General features: G+C 45.3%; 1 protein-coding gene across 1 annotated transcript in view; it reads left to right on the top strand.

Moving 5' to 3' along the window:
* The window catches only part of LOC140718889 (suppressor APC domain-containing protein 2-like), a 41,654-nt gene that overhangs the window by 13,637 nt on the left and 13,208 nt on the right, over positions 1 to 14,809 (top strand). Inside the window, exon 2 of the mRNA XM_073033158.1 lies at positions 13,752 to 13,888. Coding sequence (XP_072889259.1) covers positions 13,752 to 13,888 — 137 coding nt within the window. The remainder of the gene's footprint in view (positions 1 to 13,751; positions 13,889 to 14,809) is intronic.

Consider the following 14,809-nt stretch of genomic DNA (forward strand, 5'->3'; position numbering starts at 1 on the left):
TCCCAGAGGGAGAGAGGACAGTGTGTGACCCACTGCCCCACCCAGTCCCAGAGGGAGAGGACAGTGTGTGACCCACTGCCCCACCCAGTCCCAGAGGGAGAGAGGACAGTGTGACCCACTGCCCCACCCAGTCCCAGAGGGAGAGAGGACAGTGTGTGACCCACTGCCCCACCCAGACCCAGAGGGAGAGAGGACAGTGTGTGACCCACTGACCCACCCAGTCCCAGAGGGAGAGAGGATAGTGTGTGACCCACTGCCCCACCCAGTCCCAGAGGGAGAGAGGACAGTGTGTGACCCACTGCCCCACCCAGTCCCAGAGTGGGAGAGGACAGTGTGTGACCCACTGCCCCACCCAGTCCCAGAGGGAGAGAGGACAGTGTGCGGCCCACCGACCCACCCAGTCCCAGAGGGAGAGAGGACAGTGTGCGGCCCACCGACCCACCCTGTCCCAGAGGGGGGAGGACAGTGTGCGGCCCACTGACCCACCCTGTCCCAGAGGGAGAGGACAGTGTGCAGGCCACTGACCCACCCTGTCCCAGAGGGAGAGGACAGTGTGCGGCCCACTGACCCACCCTGTCCCAGAGGGAGAGGACAGTGTGCAGGCCACTGACCCACCCTGTCCCAGAGGGAGAGGACAGTGTGTGACCCACCGACCCACCCTGTCCCAGAGGGGGGAGGACAGTGTGCGGCCCACTGACCCACCCTGTCCCAAACAGCTAAGGATTTGGCTGGAAAGGGTCTACACTTAGAACATCTTTTCCTAACCTCAGGCAGTCCTTTCGGAGCTGCCTGCCAAATAGGAAAGGCAGGTGTAAATTATGCAGTTTAAGATCCCAAAAGCAGCAATGACCATTAATAACTCATTCAGTTCGCACCATGGGCTGAGGAGGAGCTGTATATATTTCAAAAACAAGCATTATTCATAATAAATATATAACTGTATAGTGCAAATGCTCTTTACATTCTTTGTGCCATCTGGCCTACAGAAGCAGAGTCTTTGTATGCAGCAGTGTTGCTGTTCATTCCCAGATAAGAACATCAGCGTTTGCAGATCAGGGATATCACCATGTTCTCCAACAGTCAGTGACTTGGGAAGGAGGCTATCACCTTCTGGAGCAAACACAGTCCTCCCAGTGAGAGCATTCCCTCAGTGCTGACAGGAGAGGGAGAGTATCGCAGGATTTTGACGATGATGACAATGGACTTGTATTGATGGCTTGGTTTCTGTTCCACTGAAGGCGACTCTGTATAATAGTGTTATTTTAACATCTGGGCTTCGAGCCAATAATAATGATGTGTGTATTTTGTGGTGACTCTTTATGAGCAGCTCTGAAGGGAAGACTACCAGCTTGAGTCTACTTCAGCTGAAATCTACAGTCACAACTCAAAGTTCAAACTACAGGTATATCACCAGATACTACCCTGAGATTCAGTTGGTGCCGGACATTCACCATAGCACAAAGAAATACAATGGAACCGATGAGACACTACACCCAGGCAAAGACGGACAAACAGCCAACGTGCAAAAGACAACAAATTGGGCAAATACAAACAAGAAAAGCAAATTAATAATAAATTTTATTTATTGAGATACAGCATGGACTAGGCCCTTCTGGCCCTTTGAGCCCCAGTTCCCAGCAATCCCCCAATTTATCCCAGCCTAATCACGGGTCAATTTACAACGACCAGCCGGAGCACCCGGAGGAAGCCCAGGCAGCCACAGGGAGAACGTACAAACTCCTTACGGGCAGCGGCAGGAATTGGACCCGACTCGCTGGCACTGTAAAGCGTTTTGTGCTAACCACTACACTACCTTGCCACCCCACCCAAGGCAAATATGCAATAAGTAATAGTGAGGGAATGAGTTGTAGTGTCCTCGGACGTGAGACCGCAGGTTGTGAAATCAGTTCATTGTTGAGATGAATGAAGTTATCCATGTCGGTTCAGGAGCCTGTTTGTTTAGGGTACCTCACTAAGCAACATTGTTTACACTTTCCACTCTGTCCTCAGATTTCTGAACCCTCACTATTTTGCTCTCTTTTTGCACCAATTACTATCTTTTATATATTTCTTACTGCAACTTCTTTTACTTCGCAAAGCACGGCTGCCACAAACAAACAAAAAAATCACGGCCTGTGTCAGTGATGTTAAACCTGATTCTGCCTCACCCTTTTCGTGGCAGGGTCGTGAGGTCACTGTGCTGTCTGAGGGTCGATGGTGCTGTCTTCCAAGGTGACCGAGTGTTGCTACATCATTGTTTGCAGTGCGTTCCCTTGTAACTGGGATCAGTAATGAGACCGGGTGAATTGGCTATGGCTCTGAGACGAGAGGGGATTTATTGTGGGCTGTTATCGTGGTCTTCCATAACATCCTCTGTGAGTGGTAGTCCACGATTGTAATAAAATACCAGCCTCACCAACACCAGTGCCTGGTGAGATGTGAACTCAAATGGTCATGTTAATGGTGGGATCTTGCTTTGTATAATATGTAAATGCCTTTCCTGTTGGGCAGGCAGGTCCCATGTGACTGCCTGAGGTTAGGAGAGGTAACCCATGTGTACAGACCATTTCCAGCCAAGACTTTGGTTACCAGTGATACTGTCCCTCAACTGTCCCCTTTCCCTCTTCCTCCAAAACTTTCTTTGATATTGTCCAGTCCTCCTCCTGGACAGACAGCTTGTTCTGTCCCAACTACACAGGGTCTGTGTGTCCCACATCGATCACCCTCCACCCCCCGATCCTGGCAGGGCAGTGCGGCCCACACTCTCCTTTATGTCCCAACCTATGGATTAATTTGTGCAGTGGATCGATCTTTGTCTTTTATCTCCCACCCCTCCCTGGGACCAGAGGTGGCAATGGGTCACACAGTGTCCTCTATTTCCGTCCTCTCCACCCCCCCCCCCCCCCCCCACAGGATGAGGTAGTGGGTCACTACTGCAGTTTGGAAATCGGGGGAATGCATACCAGTGCTCATCTAGGGATCAGCAACAGGAAGGGTGAGCAGCATCTCCGAAGATCTGTCCTGGGCTCAACACTGATGAATGAAGAAGGCACATCATATTTCGTTTTGAGTTTGAGGAGGTTTGGTGTGCCACCAAAGGTTCCAGCAATTGTCCACAGAGAACGGACTTGTCACTGATTCTCTGCTTGACTGTCTGGTACAGGATTGCAAGAGGCTGCAGAAGGTTGTAGACTCAGATAGCTCCATCATGGGCACAACCGTTCCCAATATTGAGGACACCTTCTAAAGGTGAAGCCTCAGGAAGGCAGGGTCCGTGGTTAAGGAACCTCACAGGTTCTCATTACTATCATTGGGGAGAAGGCACAGGAACCTGAAGACACACACTCAATGTTTTAGGAGCAGCTTCCCCTCTGCCATCAGATTTGTGAACGGTCCATGAACGCTACTATGCACACATAATGCTGGAACTCAGCAGGCCAGGTGGCATCTATGGAAAAGTGTGGTCGATGTTTTGCGCAGAGTTGATCTCTTTTTACACCACACACACACACATACACAGCAAAATAATGTATATTATTATTGCAACTTTTTATATATTTTATGTACAAATTTCACTACATATGTCAGTAATAAAACTACTTCTGATGGTCAGTGCAGACTCGATGGGCCAAATGGCCTGTTTCCCAGTCACATGTCTTCATGAAGGTATCTGGACAAATATAGGTCCAGCGGCATCACGGACAATGTTGATGTTTTAGGCCGAAGATTCCTAATCTAGTTAAATTTGGTAATTACTTATTGTCACATGTACCAGGATCCAGTGGAAAAACTTTGTTTTCTATACCATCCACATAGATTGCCCCATACATTGATAGAAGTGAATAAAATAATAAGAGGTATAGATTGTGCTTTTCTCCCCTGGGGCTGTATTGGCCAATAGCAGACAACTTACTTTCTCCCCCGAGTGGTAATGGCCAATACCCGAGGTCGTACTGTTAAAGTGAGTGGAAGAAAGTTAGGGGAGATGTCAGAGGTTGTGTTCTTTTTTACCCAAAGAGTGTTAAGTGTCTGGAACACACTTTCGCAGTGGTAGTAGTCTGATGCAATTGGGCCATTTAAGAGACTCTTGGATAGGCAATTAATAGGTTAATTATTCATCTCCCCTCCCCCACCCCCACTGAACTCAAATCTCCCATCGGCAAAAACGAAAAGCCTATTGACCGTGGAGGGATTACACGCATGAGTGAGTGCTTCAGCCACCAATTAGCTCTGAATATGAGGAACATAGGCGCCAAAATATCAAGAAGCAGAGTTTCTCTTCACTTGTGAATTGGTTTCTTTCCTTCTCAAAGTTCAATGCTCAAAATAAACGTATTATCAAAGTACATCTACGTATGTCGCCGTGTACAGCCCTGAGGTACATTTTCCGGTGGCCATGCACATTAAACACAAGAAAAGGCTGTGCACAATCACCAACCTGCAGAAGAAAACAAACTGTGACAATACAAAAAGAGTAAAAAATAATAACAAATAAACAATAAATATCATTAACATAAGATGAAGAGTCCATAGGTTGTAGGACCAGTTCACTGATGGGGCAAGTGAACTTAAATGTAGTTAATTCGTACGGTTCAAGAATCTGATGGTTGAGGGGAAGTAACTGTTCCTGAACCTGGTGGTGAGGGTCCTGAGGTTCCTGTACCTTCTTCCTGTTGGCAGCAGCGAGAGGAGAACATAGCATGTGTGCTGGGAGGTCCCTGATATGGATGTTGCTTTCCATTTCTCTATCTGTTTATTTATCTACAGTATCTATTTGTTATTTATCTATCTTTGTATATATGGTACCTTGCAAAAGTCACACACACACACACACACACACACACACACACACACACACACACTCTCTCACACACACACACACACACACACACACACACACACTCTCACACACACACACACACACACACACACACACACACACACACACACACACACACACACACACACACACACACACACACACACACACAATAGAGAGAGCGAGCTAGGGTGCCTAAGGCTTTTGCACAGTACTGTAGTAATTTTATATTTTTCTCTGTACTGCTGCACAAAAACAAATTTCATGACATACATGAGTGATGATAAACCTGATTCTGACGTGGGTCTCTTTTGTGAACTGAGAGTGGGAAGGGGGCAGGGAGAGGGGTGACCCTGGTTGGGAAAATAAGAGGAAGGGAGAGGGGCGGGAACAGGAAGCGCTGGAAAGACATTCTGTAATGATCAATAAACCAAGTGTTTGGAATCAAATGACCTTGCCTGGTGTCCCAGGGCCAGATGTGACTATATTTGCGCCACTGCCCCGACTCTGACACTCCTTCTCTGCCACCTGTCCCACACCCCTCCAGTGGTGCTCTACCTTCGCCATTCCCAAAATCCATTGCTCTCGCCAGACTTATCATCTCACTCTGCGCGCCACATTGACAAGTAGAGTCCTGTGCAAAAGTCTTAAACATCCTACCTGTATATAAGTACCTAAGACTTTTGCATAGACCTATATCTATTATTTATCTATCTGTTTATTAATTTATCTGTTTATCTTATCTATATTTATTTATTTAAAGACACAACTTGGCAACAGGCCCTTCTGTCCAGTGAGCTCATCTGGCCCAATTGCACCTACGGGAACAATTAACCCACTAATCCATACATCCTTGGAACGTGAGATGAAACCGGAGCAAACCCACATGGTCATAGGAATAGCATTCAGATTGCTCAGAGACGGCGGCAGGAATTGAACTCGAGTCACTGAAGCTGTAAAAGCCTTGAGCTACCGTGTCGCCCATTTCTTGTTATCCCATCGCCGCTGAGACGGTGCCTTGTGTCACCCGAGTTTAGGCAGTGGGCATACTGTTGGTCATGGAGTGACAGAGCAGGCCATTCGGCCCACTAGGTCAGGATACAGCTTCCTGAAAGTCAGCGGACACGGTGACGGAAAAGGCTTTTGGCCAGCTGGCCTTCATTTACTCTGCGTTCTTTCAATCATATCGATGATATCTTTCCTCCACATAATTGAGCAGATCTACACACAAAACTCCAAATTAGGCCTCATCTACATCTTGTACAACATTAACATAACAGTCCAAATTCTGTACTCACGGTTGGTGCCAGTTAACTGGGCCATCAGTTAATTGGGGCAGACATTTATTTGGGACAACTCTTAAAGAACAAAAGCTAATTAAGAAAATAGCCACGATTCTCTTTATTTATTTTGGACACTATTCTACTTAATTGGGACAGGAGAGAGTTGCCAAATAGCTTCTAACCAGCATCAGTCACATCCATTTTTTTGCAGCCATTGTACATGACACTGTGCTTGGAGAGAACCATTTTTAAATAGTGTCAGTTGGGTGTGTTTATGTTCATAAACCAATGATTTTGTCACTGATAGCTGGCAAGAAATAAGCAGTAGGACAATTCAGAATTTTTTTTTCGCTCAAGTACTTTTTCAAGCTTTCAGGCTTGAAAGTGCCAGAAATGGCTGGGAGTAAAAATAAAATGATTTGACTATGTCAACAAGTTAGAAGGGGCTACGTGGAATTTAAAGGTATCAAATATTATCTTGAAAATTCCAATGAAGATGAAGATTTGGAGGATGCAATCTTCATAAGTAAGCAGTTTTATGTGCACAAAGTGTCTGCACTAGTTTTGTTCAATCAAAAGAACACGGCAGCGTACACTGGATGAATTCCTCTGTCGATAAGAATTGGGAATTAACGCACAGTTTTATAGTACTGTACTACTATTGGCCATGTTCTAATTTGTTCCGTATTTCACTTAAATACGTAATTTGTACTCTTAAAATTAGTTTGTCTTCTTTATACCTTTTCAACTCTTTCCATGAATCTTCAATGAATAGGAGCCACTGCTTAATTAGGCCAAAATGTTCTGGTCCTGATGTGTCTCAAATAACCAGAATTCACAGTACTTCAGTTTATGAAGGTCACTGTACCAGAAGCTTTCTTCACAACCCCATCCACCTGTGATGCCATTTTCAATGAATTCCAGACCTATATTCTCAGATGCCTTTATGCTACTGCACTCCTCAGTGCCCGACCACTCACCATACAAGTCCTACCCTACTTTGCCCTCCCAAATACCTCACACTTGTCTGCATTAAATTCCCTCTACCATTTCTTCAGCCCAGTTTTCCAGCTGGCCCAGATTCTGCTGTGAGCTTAGATAGCCTTCCCTGCTGTCCACTACCAACCACCCACCCCCCCACCTCCAATCATAGTGTCATCAGCAAATTTGCTGATTCAGTTTAACACATTATCATCAATCTGGATGATCTAGATGATGAACAACAACAGACTCAGCACTGATCCCTGTGGCACACCACTAGCTGCGGGCCTCCCACCATCTTCGGCCACTCTCTGGTTTCTCCTCTGAAGCTAATGTCTGATCCAATTTGCTACCTCATCTTGAATGCCAAACATCTGACCCTACTGGACCAACCTACCATGTGGAACCTTGTCAAAAGCCTAGCTAATGCTTGTGTAGACAACATCCATTGCCTTTCCTACATCAATTCTCCTGGTAACTTCCTCAGTTAGGCTGATCATGAAAATGTCCGATCATCAGAAAAATGTATCCAGGTCAACCATCATCTCATTTAACCTGTCCCGCATTGACCCCGCCACTGGCTCTGGAACTGTTTATCTCATCACCACCTCTAGGAAATTTTAACCTTTCCATCATGTCAGTGCAACAACGGAAAGGGGAATTGTCCAGTGATTGTGTTACGGTAATAGAAGGGTTAATTTTTCAAAGGCTGCATCATGGTAATTGAAGGGTTGTGTTAGGTAGAATGTCAGATTTCCATGGGAATCTTGTTCACCGCTTTCTGCAGGGATCGCTCTCTACTTGACACTCTTGTCCATTTGTCTGCCTCTCCCCACTTGATTTTATTCCTGGCACTTACCCCTGCAAATGCCCATTCACCTCCTCCCTTGCCACCATTCAGGGCCCTAAAGTGTCCTTCCAGGTGAGGCAAATCTTTTTAATATACAATATTTCTGTTTTTGCACGTTTTAAAAAATCTATTCAATAAACGTAATTGATTTACTTATCTATTATTATTTTCATTTTATTTATTATTTTTCTCTCTCTCTGCTGGGTTATGTATAGCATTGAACTGCTGCTGCTAAGTTAACAAATTTCACGTCACAGGCCGGTGATAATAAACCTGACTCTGATTCTGAGGAGGGAGCAGCTGACAATTCCAGCCAAGGCACTTCATCAGGACCAGAAAGGAAGGGGAGAATAAGGAGGCGGGGGAGGGGAAAATGAACAAGCTGGAGGTGATAGGTGGTAAAGGAATGAAGGGATGATAAAGAAGGAATCTCTGATAGGAGAGGACTATCAGAATGGTCCTGATAAGACGATAGGACCATCATTATAGGGGATGGTCTCCCATGGACCAAAGGAGAACGAGAAGTGGGGGGTGGGCACCAGAGCGAGGTGAAAGGCAGGTAAGTAGAAGAGGTTGTGTCAGGGGAATTAAATGGTTAATTGTCCACTAGCTTTGTTGAGGTAATTGAATTACAAATAAGAGAAAATCTGTAGGTGCTGGAAATCCAAGCAACACACACAAAAATGCTGGAGGAACTCAGCAGGCCAGGCCATCTATGGAAGGGAGTACAGTCGATGTATCGGGCTGAGACTCTCAAGGACCTTCGGTCCTGCTGAAGTGTCGCGGCCCGAAACAACGACTGTACTTTTTTCCATAAATGCTGCATGGCCTGCTGAGTTCCTCCAGCATTTTGTGCGCGTTGCGACTCCGAGGCAATCGAATTGTTGATTCCGTTGGGGTGATTGATGGGTTAATTGTAAAGTGGGTGGGTGTGGAGCGGTGCGACAAAGATGCTCTGTTCACCCTGTTTGTTGACTATATTTGATTGAAGGGTTAACCATTCGTTGGATGCTCAGGAACATTCAATTAAATTGTCCATTGTCTCTGTTGAGGTAATTGAAACAACTGTTTGCTGACAATTGGGGTGACTGAAGGGTTAATAGCCGAATGATTGGGTGTGGAGCGGTGTGACAAAGTTGCCCTTTTCACCATTTGTTTGACGGTCGACTCCCAGCTGCTGGCCGCTGGGGACAGGGTGGCCGGTAGAGAATGCACTCGTCTCATTTCAGCCCGCATTCAACCATCTGCCCTGGGTTTACTCGCCCGACGCTGTTCGTTATCCGGCTATTGTCAAACAGTTAATTAGAGGGAGCCGAGAGCAGGACGTCAGATCCACTACAACTGCACCCCCGCCCCGCTTCCCAGACCTCGGGCGGCAGCTCAAGGGATATAAAGCCTTAAACACCGCAATTAATGAAAGTAATCTCAACCACCTCTGTACACACCCTCGGACTCAATATACAGCCCACACCTAATTAATAAATGGTACACACTGACTCCCTGAGAATAAACGGATCGCCACAGTTGCTGTGCCAAGTAACCTGCACGTGAACAACAAATTGTTTTCATGGCTGCGCGAGCCAACCACGGTCTGTACACTGCGCCGTACGTTGAACGTTTGGTTTTTGTAATATATATATATATATATATATATATATATATATGTGTACTCTGGATATCTGGAATGAAAATTGAAGAATCACATAACCTTGAATGTATTTGTTAATTGAAGGTAATAATGAAATGCAGCACAACAAGGAAAATCTTTTACTTTCCAAAACTTCTTTTTAAGCTACATCCAATTGGAGCTGCGTGGCTACAAAGGCTACGTGCGTGGGAGCATTTCATTCACCGCGCTGCCCGGCACCCTCGCACCTTGGAGGGAACAGTGCCCGTGGATGTTCTGTCCTACTCTGTAATACCATCTACTCCGAGGATGAGCCTGCAAATCCCAGACACTCCTAATGGAAACATCCTCTCCACACCCACTCTTTCCAGGCCTTTCAATACGTGGTAGGTTTCGATGAGATTCCCCAACCTTACAGGGCCAGAGTCATCAAATGCTCCTCACATGTAAACCCTTTCAGTCCCAGGATAATTCTTGTGAACCTCCTCTGGACTGTCCCCAAGATATTGGTCCCAAAATTTGTTACCATGTTATATGACCAACACTTTATAAAATCTCAGCCAGCCATCCTTGTTTTTCAGAATCAGAACCAGGTTCAACAACACAGCATATGTCGTGAGATTTTTTGTTACGTGGCAGCAGAACATTGCAATGCATAATAATAAAAACTGTAAATTAGACCATAAAACACAGCAGCAGAACTAGGCCATTTGGCCCATCGAGTCTGTTCCATCATTTCATCATGGCTGATCCAATTTTCCTCTCAGCCCCAATCTGCTGCCTTCTCTCCGTATCCCCTCATGGCCTGACCAATCACAGATTACAGTGAGAAGTGTGTGTAATATATTATAGTTTTAATTAAGTAAGTAGAGCAAAATGAGAAAAAGAAGTAGTGAGATAGTTTTCATGGATTCAATAGCTATTCAGAAATCTGATGGCAGAGAGGGAGAAACTATTCCCGAGATATTGAATGTGGGGCTTGAGGATGTGTAACTGTGAGAAGGAGGCATGTCCAGGGTGATGGGGACCTTAATGATGGATGCCACCTTTTTCAAAGTTCAAAGTAAAATTTATTATGAGTACATACATGTCACCACCCTGAGATTCTTTTTCCTATGGGCATATTTAGCAAACCTATAGAACAATAACTGTGCAAATGCAGATAATAAATAAATAGCAATAAATGATTTGTTATTTGAAATAACAAATAACAGTGTTGTTAAATGGGTGTGGTTATCCCTTTTTGTTCAAGAACCTAATGGTTGAAGGGTAGTAACTGTTCTTGAAGCTGGTGGTGCGAGTCCTGAGGCATGAATACCTTCTATTCAAGAATACTATTCTATTCAAGAAAAGATCCTGACCTGGGTGGTGAGGATCTCTAATGATGGATGCTGCTTTTCTATGGCAATGTGTCATGAAGATGTGCTCAATGGTTGGGAGGGTTTTACCCGTGATGTACTGAGCTGAATCCACTACCTTTTGTAGGATTTTCCACTCAAAGGCATTGGTGTTCCCATACCAGGCTGTAATGCCGCACACTTCCCACCTCACATCGAGTGAAGTTTAGCAAAGTTTCAATGACGTGCCGAATCTCCGCAGACTCCTGAGGAAGTAGAGGTGCTGTTGTGCTTTCTTCACAATAATATTTATATGACGGCTCCAGGACAGGTCTTCCGAGATAGTGACACCCTGAAATTACAGTACTTGGACAAGTATTCAATCTCCCTCTTATATGCTAACTCATCAGTGTCTTTGATACAGCCCATAACAGTGGTGTTGGAGCTGTACTTAGCCACACAGTCGTGAGTGTTAAACTGAGTAGATCAGGGGGTGAAATACACATTCCTGCAGTGCTCCTGTGCTGATGGAGGGGGAGATGTTTTTGCCAATCAGAGCTGACTGGGGTCTACAAGTGAGGAAACCCAGGATCCAAATGCACAAGAGGATATTGAGGCTCAAGTCTTGGAGTTTTATTAATTTTGAGAGGATAATGGTGTCAAATGCTGAGCTGTAATTGACTAAAAAATCCTGATATATGCACCTTTGCTGTCCAGATGTTCCAGTGTTGTGTGAAGAGCCAATGAAATAGCATTTGCTGTAGACTTGTTGCTTTGGTAGACGAATTGTAGTGGATCCAAGTCACCATTCACTCAGGAGCTGATATGCTTCAACAACAGCCTCTCAAAACATTTCATCAATGTGGATGTAAGTGCCACTAGGTGATAGTTATTTAAACAGGTTACCATACTCTTTTTAGGCACCGGTATGATTGAAGCTGGCTTGAAGCAAGTTTGTACCACACACTGGCAAAGTGAGAGGTTAAAGATATCCTTGAATATTCCAGCTAGCTGGTCAGCACAGGTCTTCAGTACTTGGCCAGTACTCCGTCTGGACCAGAAGCTTTTCTTGGATTCATTCTCTTGAAGGCAGCCCACACGTCATCTTCAGATACTGAGACCAAAACATCATTGAGAGACAAGGGGGTGCACGATGGTTCCACCCTGTTCTGGTGGTCAAAGTGAGCATAGAAGGCATTGAGCTCATCTGGAAGTGAAGCTCTGCTGTCCCCTATGCCTCAAGATTTGCCTTTGTAGTAGGTTATGACATTCAAACCCTGCCACAGCTGTTGAGGCACCGCTCCTTGAAGATGTCCTGGATGCTGGTGAGGCTAGTGCCCTTGTTTATTAATCTTCTCAAAATGAATGATAACAGTGCATTCCCTTCCTTACCACCAACCTACAAGTTAGCATTCAGAAAATCCTGCACCAGGTCTTCCAAGTACCTTCGCTCCTCCAATTCCTGAGTTTGTTCCCAATTTAGAAAACATCCCACAACTTTATCCTCCTTACCAATGTACATAATCTTAGATTTCCCCGTGAGTGATGTTTGCCATTAGTCCTTCATCCAACTCATTAACGTATAGAGTGCAGTGTATAAGGATTGACGGAAGAATTCAATGGAAACTGTACTCAGACCCTGCTGTGGGAGTATTTAGAGAGACTATGTATAGTGAGCTTTACTCTACATGTAACCTACATGGTCTCTGATGGGCAAACACGAAGAAATCTGCAGATGCTGAAAATTCAAACAACAACACACACAAAATGCTGGTGGAACACAGCAGGCCAGGCAGCATCTATAGGAGAAGTACTGTCGACATTTCGGGCCGAGACCCTTCGTCAGGACTCTGATGGGACAGTCAGAATCAGTCAGGCTTATTAACTGCAATGTTCATTATGACATCTGTTGTTTGTGTCATCAGTACAGTGCAAAGACATAAAAATCACTATAAATTACAAATATAAATAAGTGCAAAAGAGAAATAGTGAGATGGTTTCATGGACCATTCAGAAATCCATTGGTAGAGGTGAAGAAGCTGTTCATTAATCACTGGGTGTGTGTCTTCAGGCTCCTGTATCTCCTCACTAATGTTAGTAATGACAAGGGTAATGAGGAACCATGTTCTCGATGACAGGGGATGATGTGCCCATGATGGAGATGGCTAAATCTACAACCTACGCAGCATGTTTTGATCTTGGGCATTGGTGCTTTTACTCCAGGTGGTGATGAAACCAGTTAGAATACTCTCTATTGTACATCTGTAGAAATTTGCTGGAGTCATACCAAATCTCCTTAAAATCCCAATGAAGTACAACTGTTGGTGTGCTGCCTTCTTCCTGATTGCATCAACATGCTAGGTGCAAGGTAGATCTTCTGAGATGTTGATGCCCAGGAACTTCAAGGTGCTCACCCTTTCCCATTGTGAAATGAGTACTAGTGTGTGTTCTCTCGACTTCCCCTTCCTGAAGTCCACAATCAATTTCTTGGTCTTACTGATGTTCTGTGCACAGTTGTTCTCGTGACAACACTTAATCAGTCTATCTACCTCAGTCCTGCATCCATCCTGGTGGCCATCTGAGAGGCTGCCAACGATAGGTGTGCTTACTTTGGTTGGGAATATGATTATCAATTAGCAGCATACATGAAATGCTGGAGATACTCAGCAAGCCAGGCAGCATCTGTGGAAAAGAGTGAACAGTTGATATTTTGGGCTGAGACCTTTAATCAGGACAGGAATGGTTTATGATTGTTAATTATCTTGACACAAACTTGTGGGCTGAAGAGCCTGTTCCTGTACTGTATTGTTCTATATTCTACGTTCTAACCCCGGTCATTTTATCCCCTGGCCAGACCGCAGTGAAGGACCAGGAATCAGTCGCTCACAGAGCATCACTGGCTCCGTTGCTCAAGCTGCCCAGCGACAGAGCGCCCGGTGCCGGAATGAGCCGCGACGGCACACGGTAACCAGCGGCATCGATTACGACGTGGTGAGTGAGACTGAGTGGTTCCAGGGTGCTGAGGGATGGTCCCAGAGTCAGAACTAGCTTCCTTGGGCACAAAGGCACTTGGTGATCCTTCATCCTAGACTGGGAGCTGGAAAGGAGGAGGGATGTAATTGGTCATTGTCACATGTACCAAGTTACACTGAAAACATTTATTTCCATGCCAGACAGATGGTTCCAAACATAAGTACAGTGAGGTAGTACAAAATGAAAGTAAAAGTCATAAGCAAAAAGAGATTCTGCAGATGCTGGCAAACTAGAGTAACACACACAAAATGCTGGAGGAACTCAGCAGGTCAGTCAGCGTCCACGAAGAGGAATAAAGAGTCAAAATATCAAGCCAAGATCCTTCATCAGGACTGGAAAGTAAGGGGTAGAAGTCAGAAATAGAAGTTGGGGTGGGGGGAAGGGGGAGGAGAACAATCTGGCAGGTGATAGGTGAGACAGGGGGGAAGGAGGGTGGGGGGGCAGTTGAGGGGAGAATGAATTACAAAGCTGGGAGGAGATAAGTGGGACAGGCAAAGGACTGATGAGTGGATCACGGGAGAAGGGGAAGGAGGAGCGGAAGTGATGGATAGGTGAGAGGGACAGTGGTTGCATTTACAGAGAAAGTGCGTGGAGGTAGATGAATAAAGTGCCAGGTAGATTGAGAGATCAAGAGTTCATCCTTATCGTATATGAGATCCATTCAAGAGTCTGATAACAACGGGATAGAGCTGTCCTTGAGCCTGGAGGCACAGTACATGCTCTCAAACTTTTGTATCTACTGTTGGATGGGAGAGAGAATGACCAGGGTTATTAATTATTTGCTATTTTTTGAAATACCGTGCAGAACAGGCCCTTCCAGCTGTGCCGCCCAGCAACTCCAGACTTAACACTATCCCTATCACGGGACAATTTACAATG

Source organism: Hemitrygon akajei, chromosome 2 (genome assembly GCF_048418815.1).
Source record: "Hemitrygon akajei chromosome 2, sHemAka1.3, whole genome shotgun sequence".
NCBI classification, from domain to species: Eukaryota; Metazoa; Chordata; class Chondrichthyes; order Myliobatiformes; family Dasyatidae; genus Hemitrygon; species Hemitrygon akajei.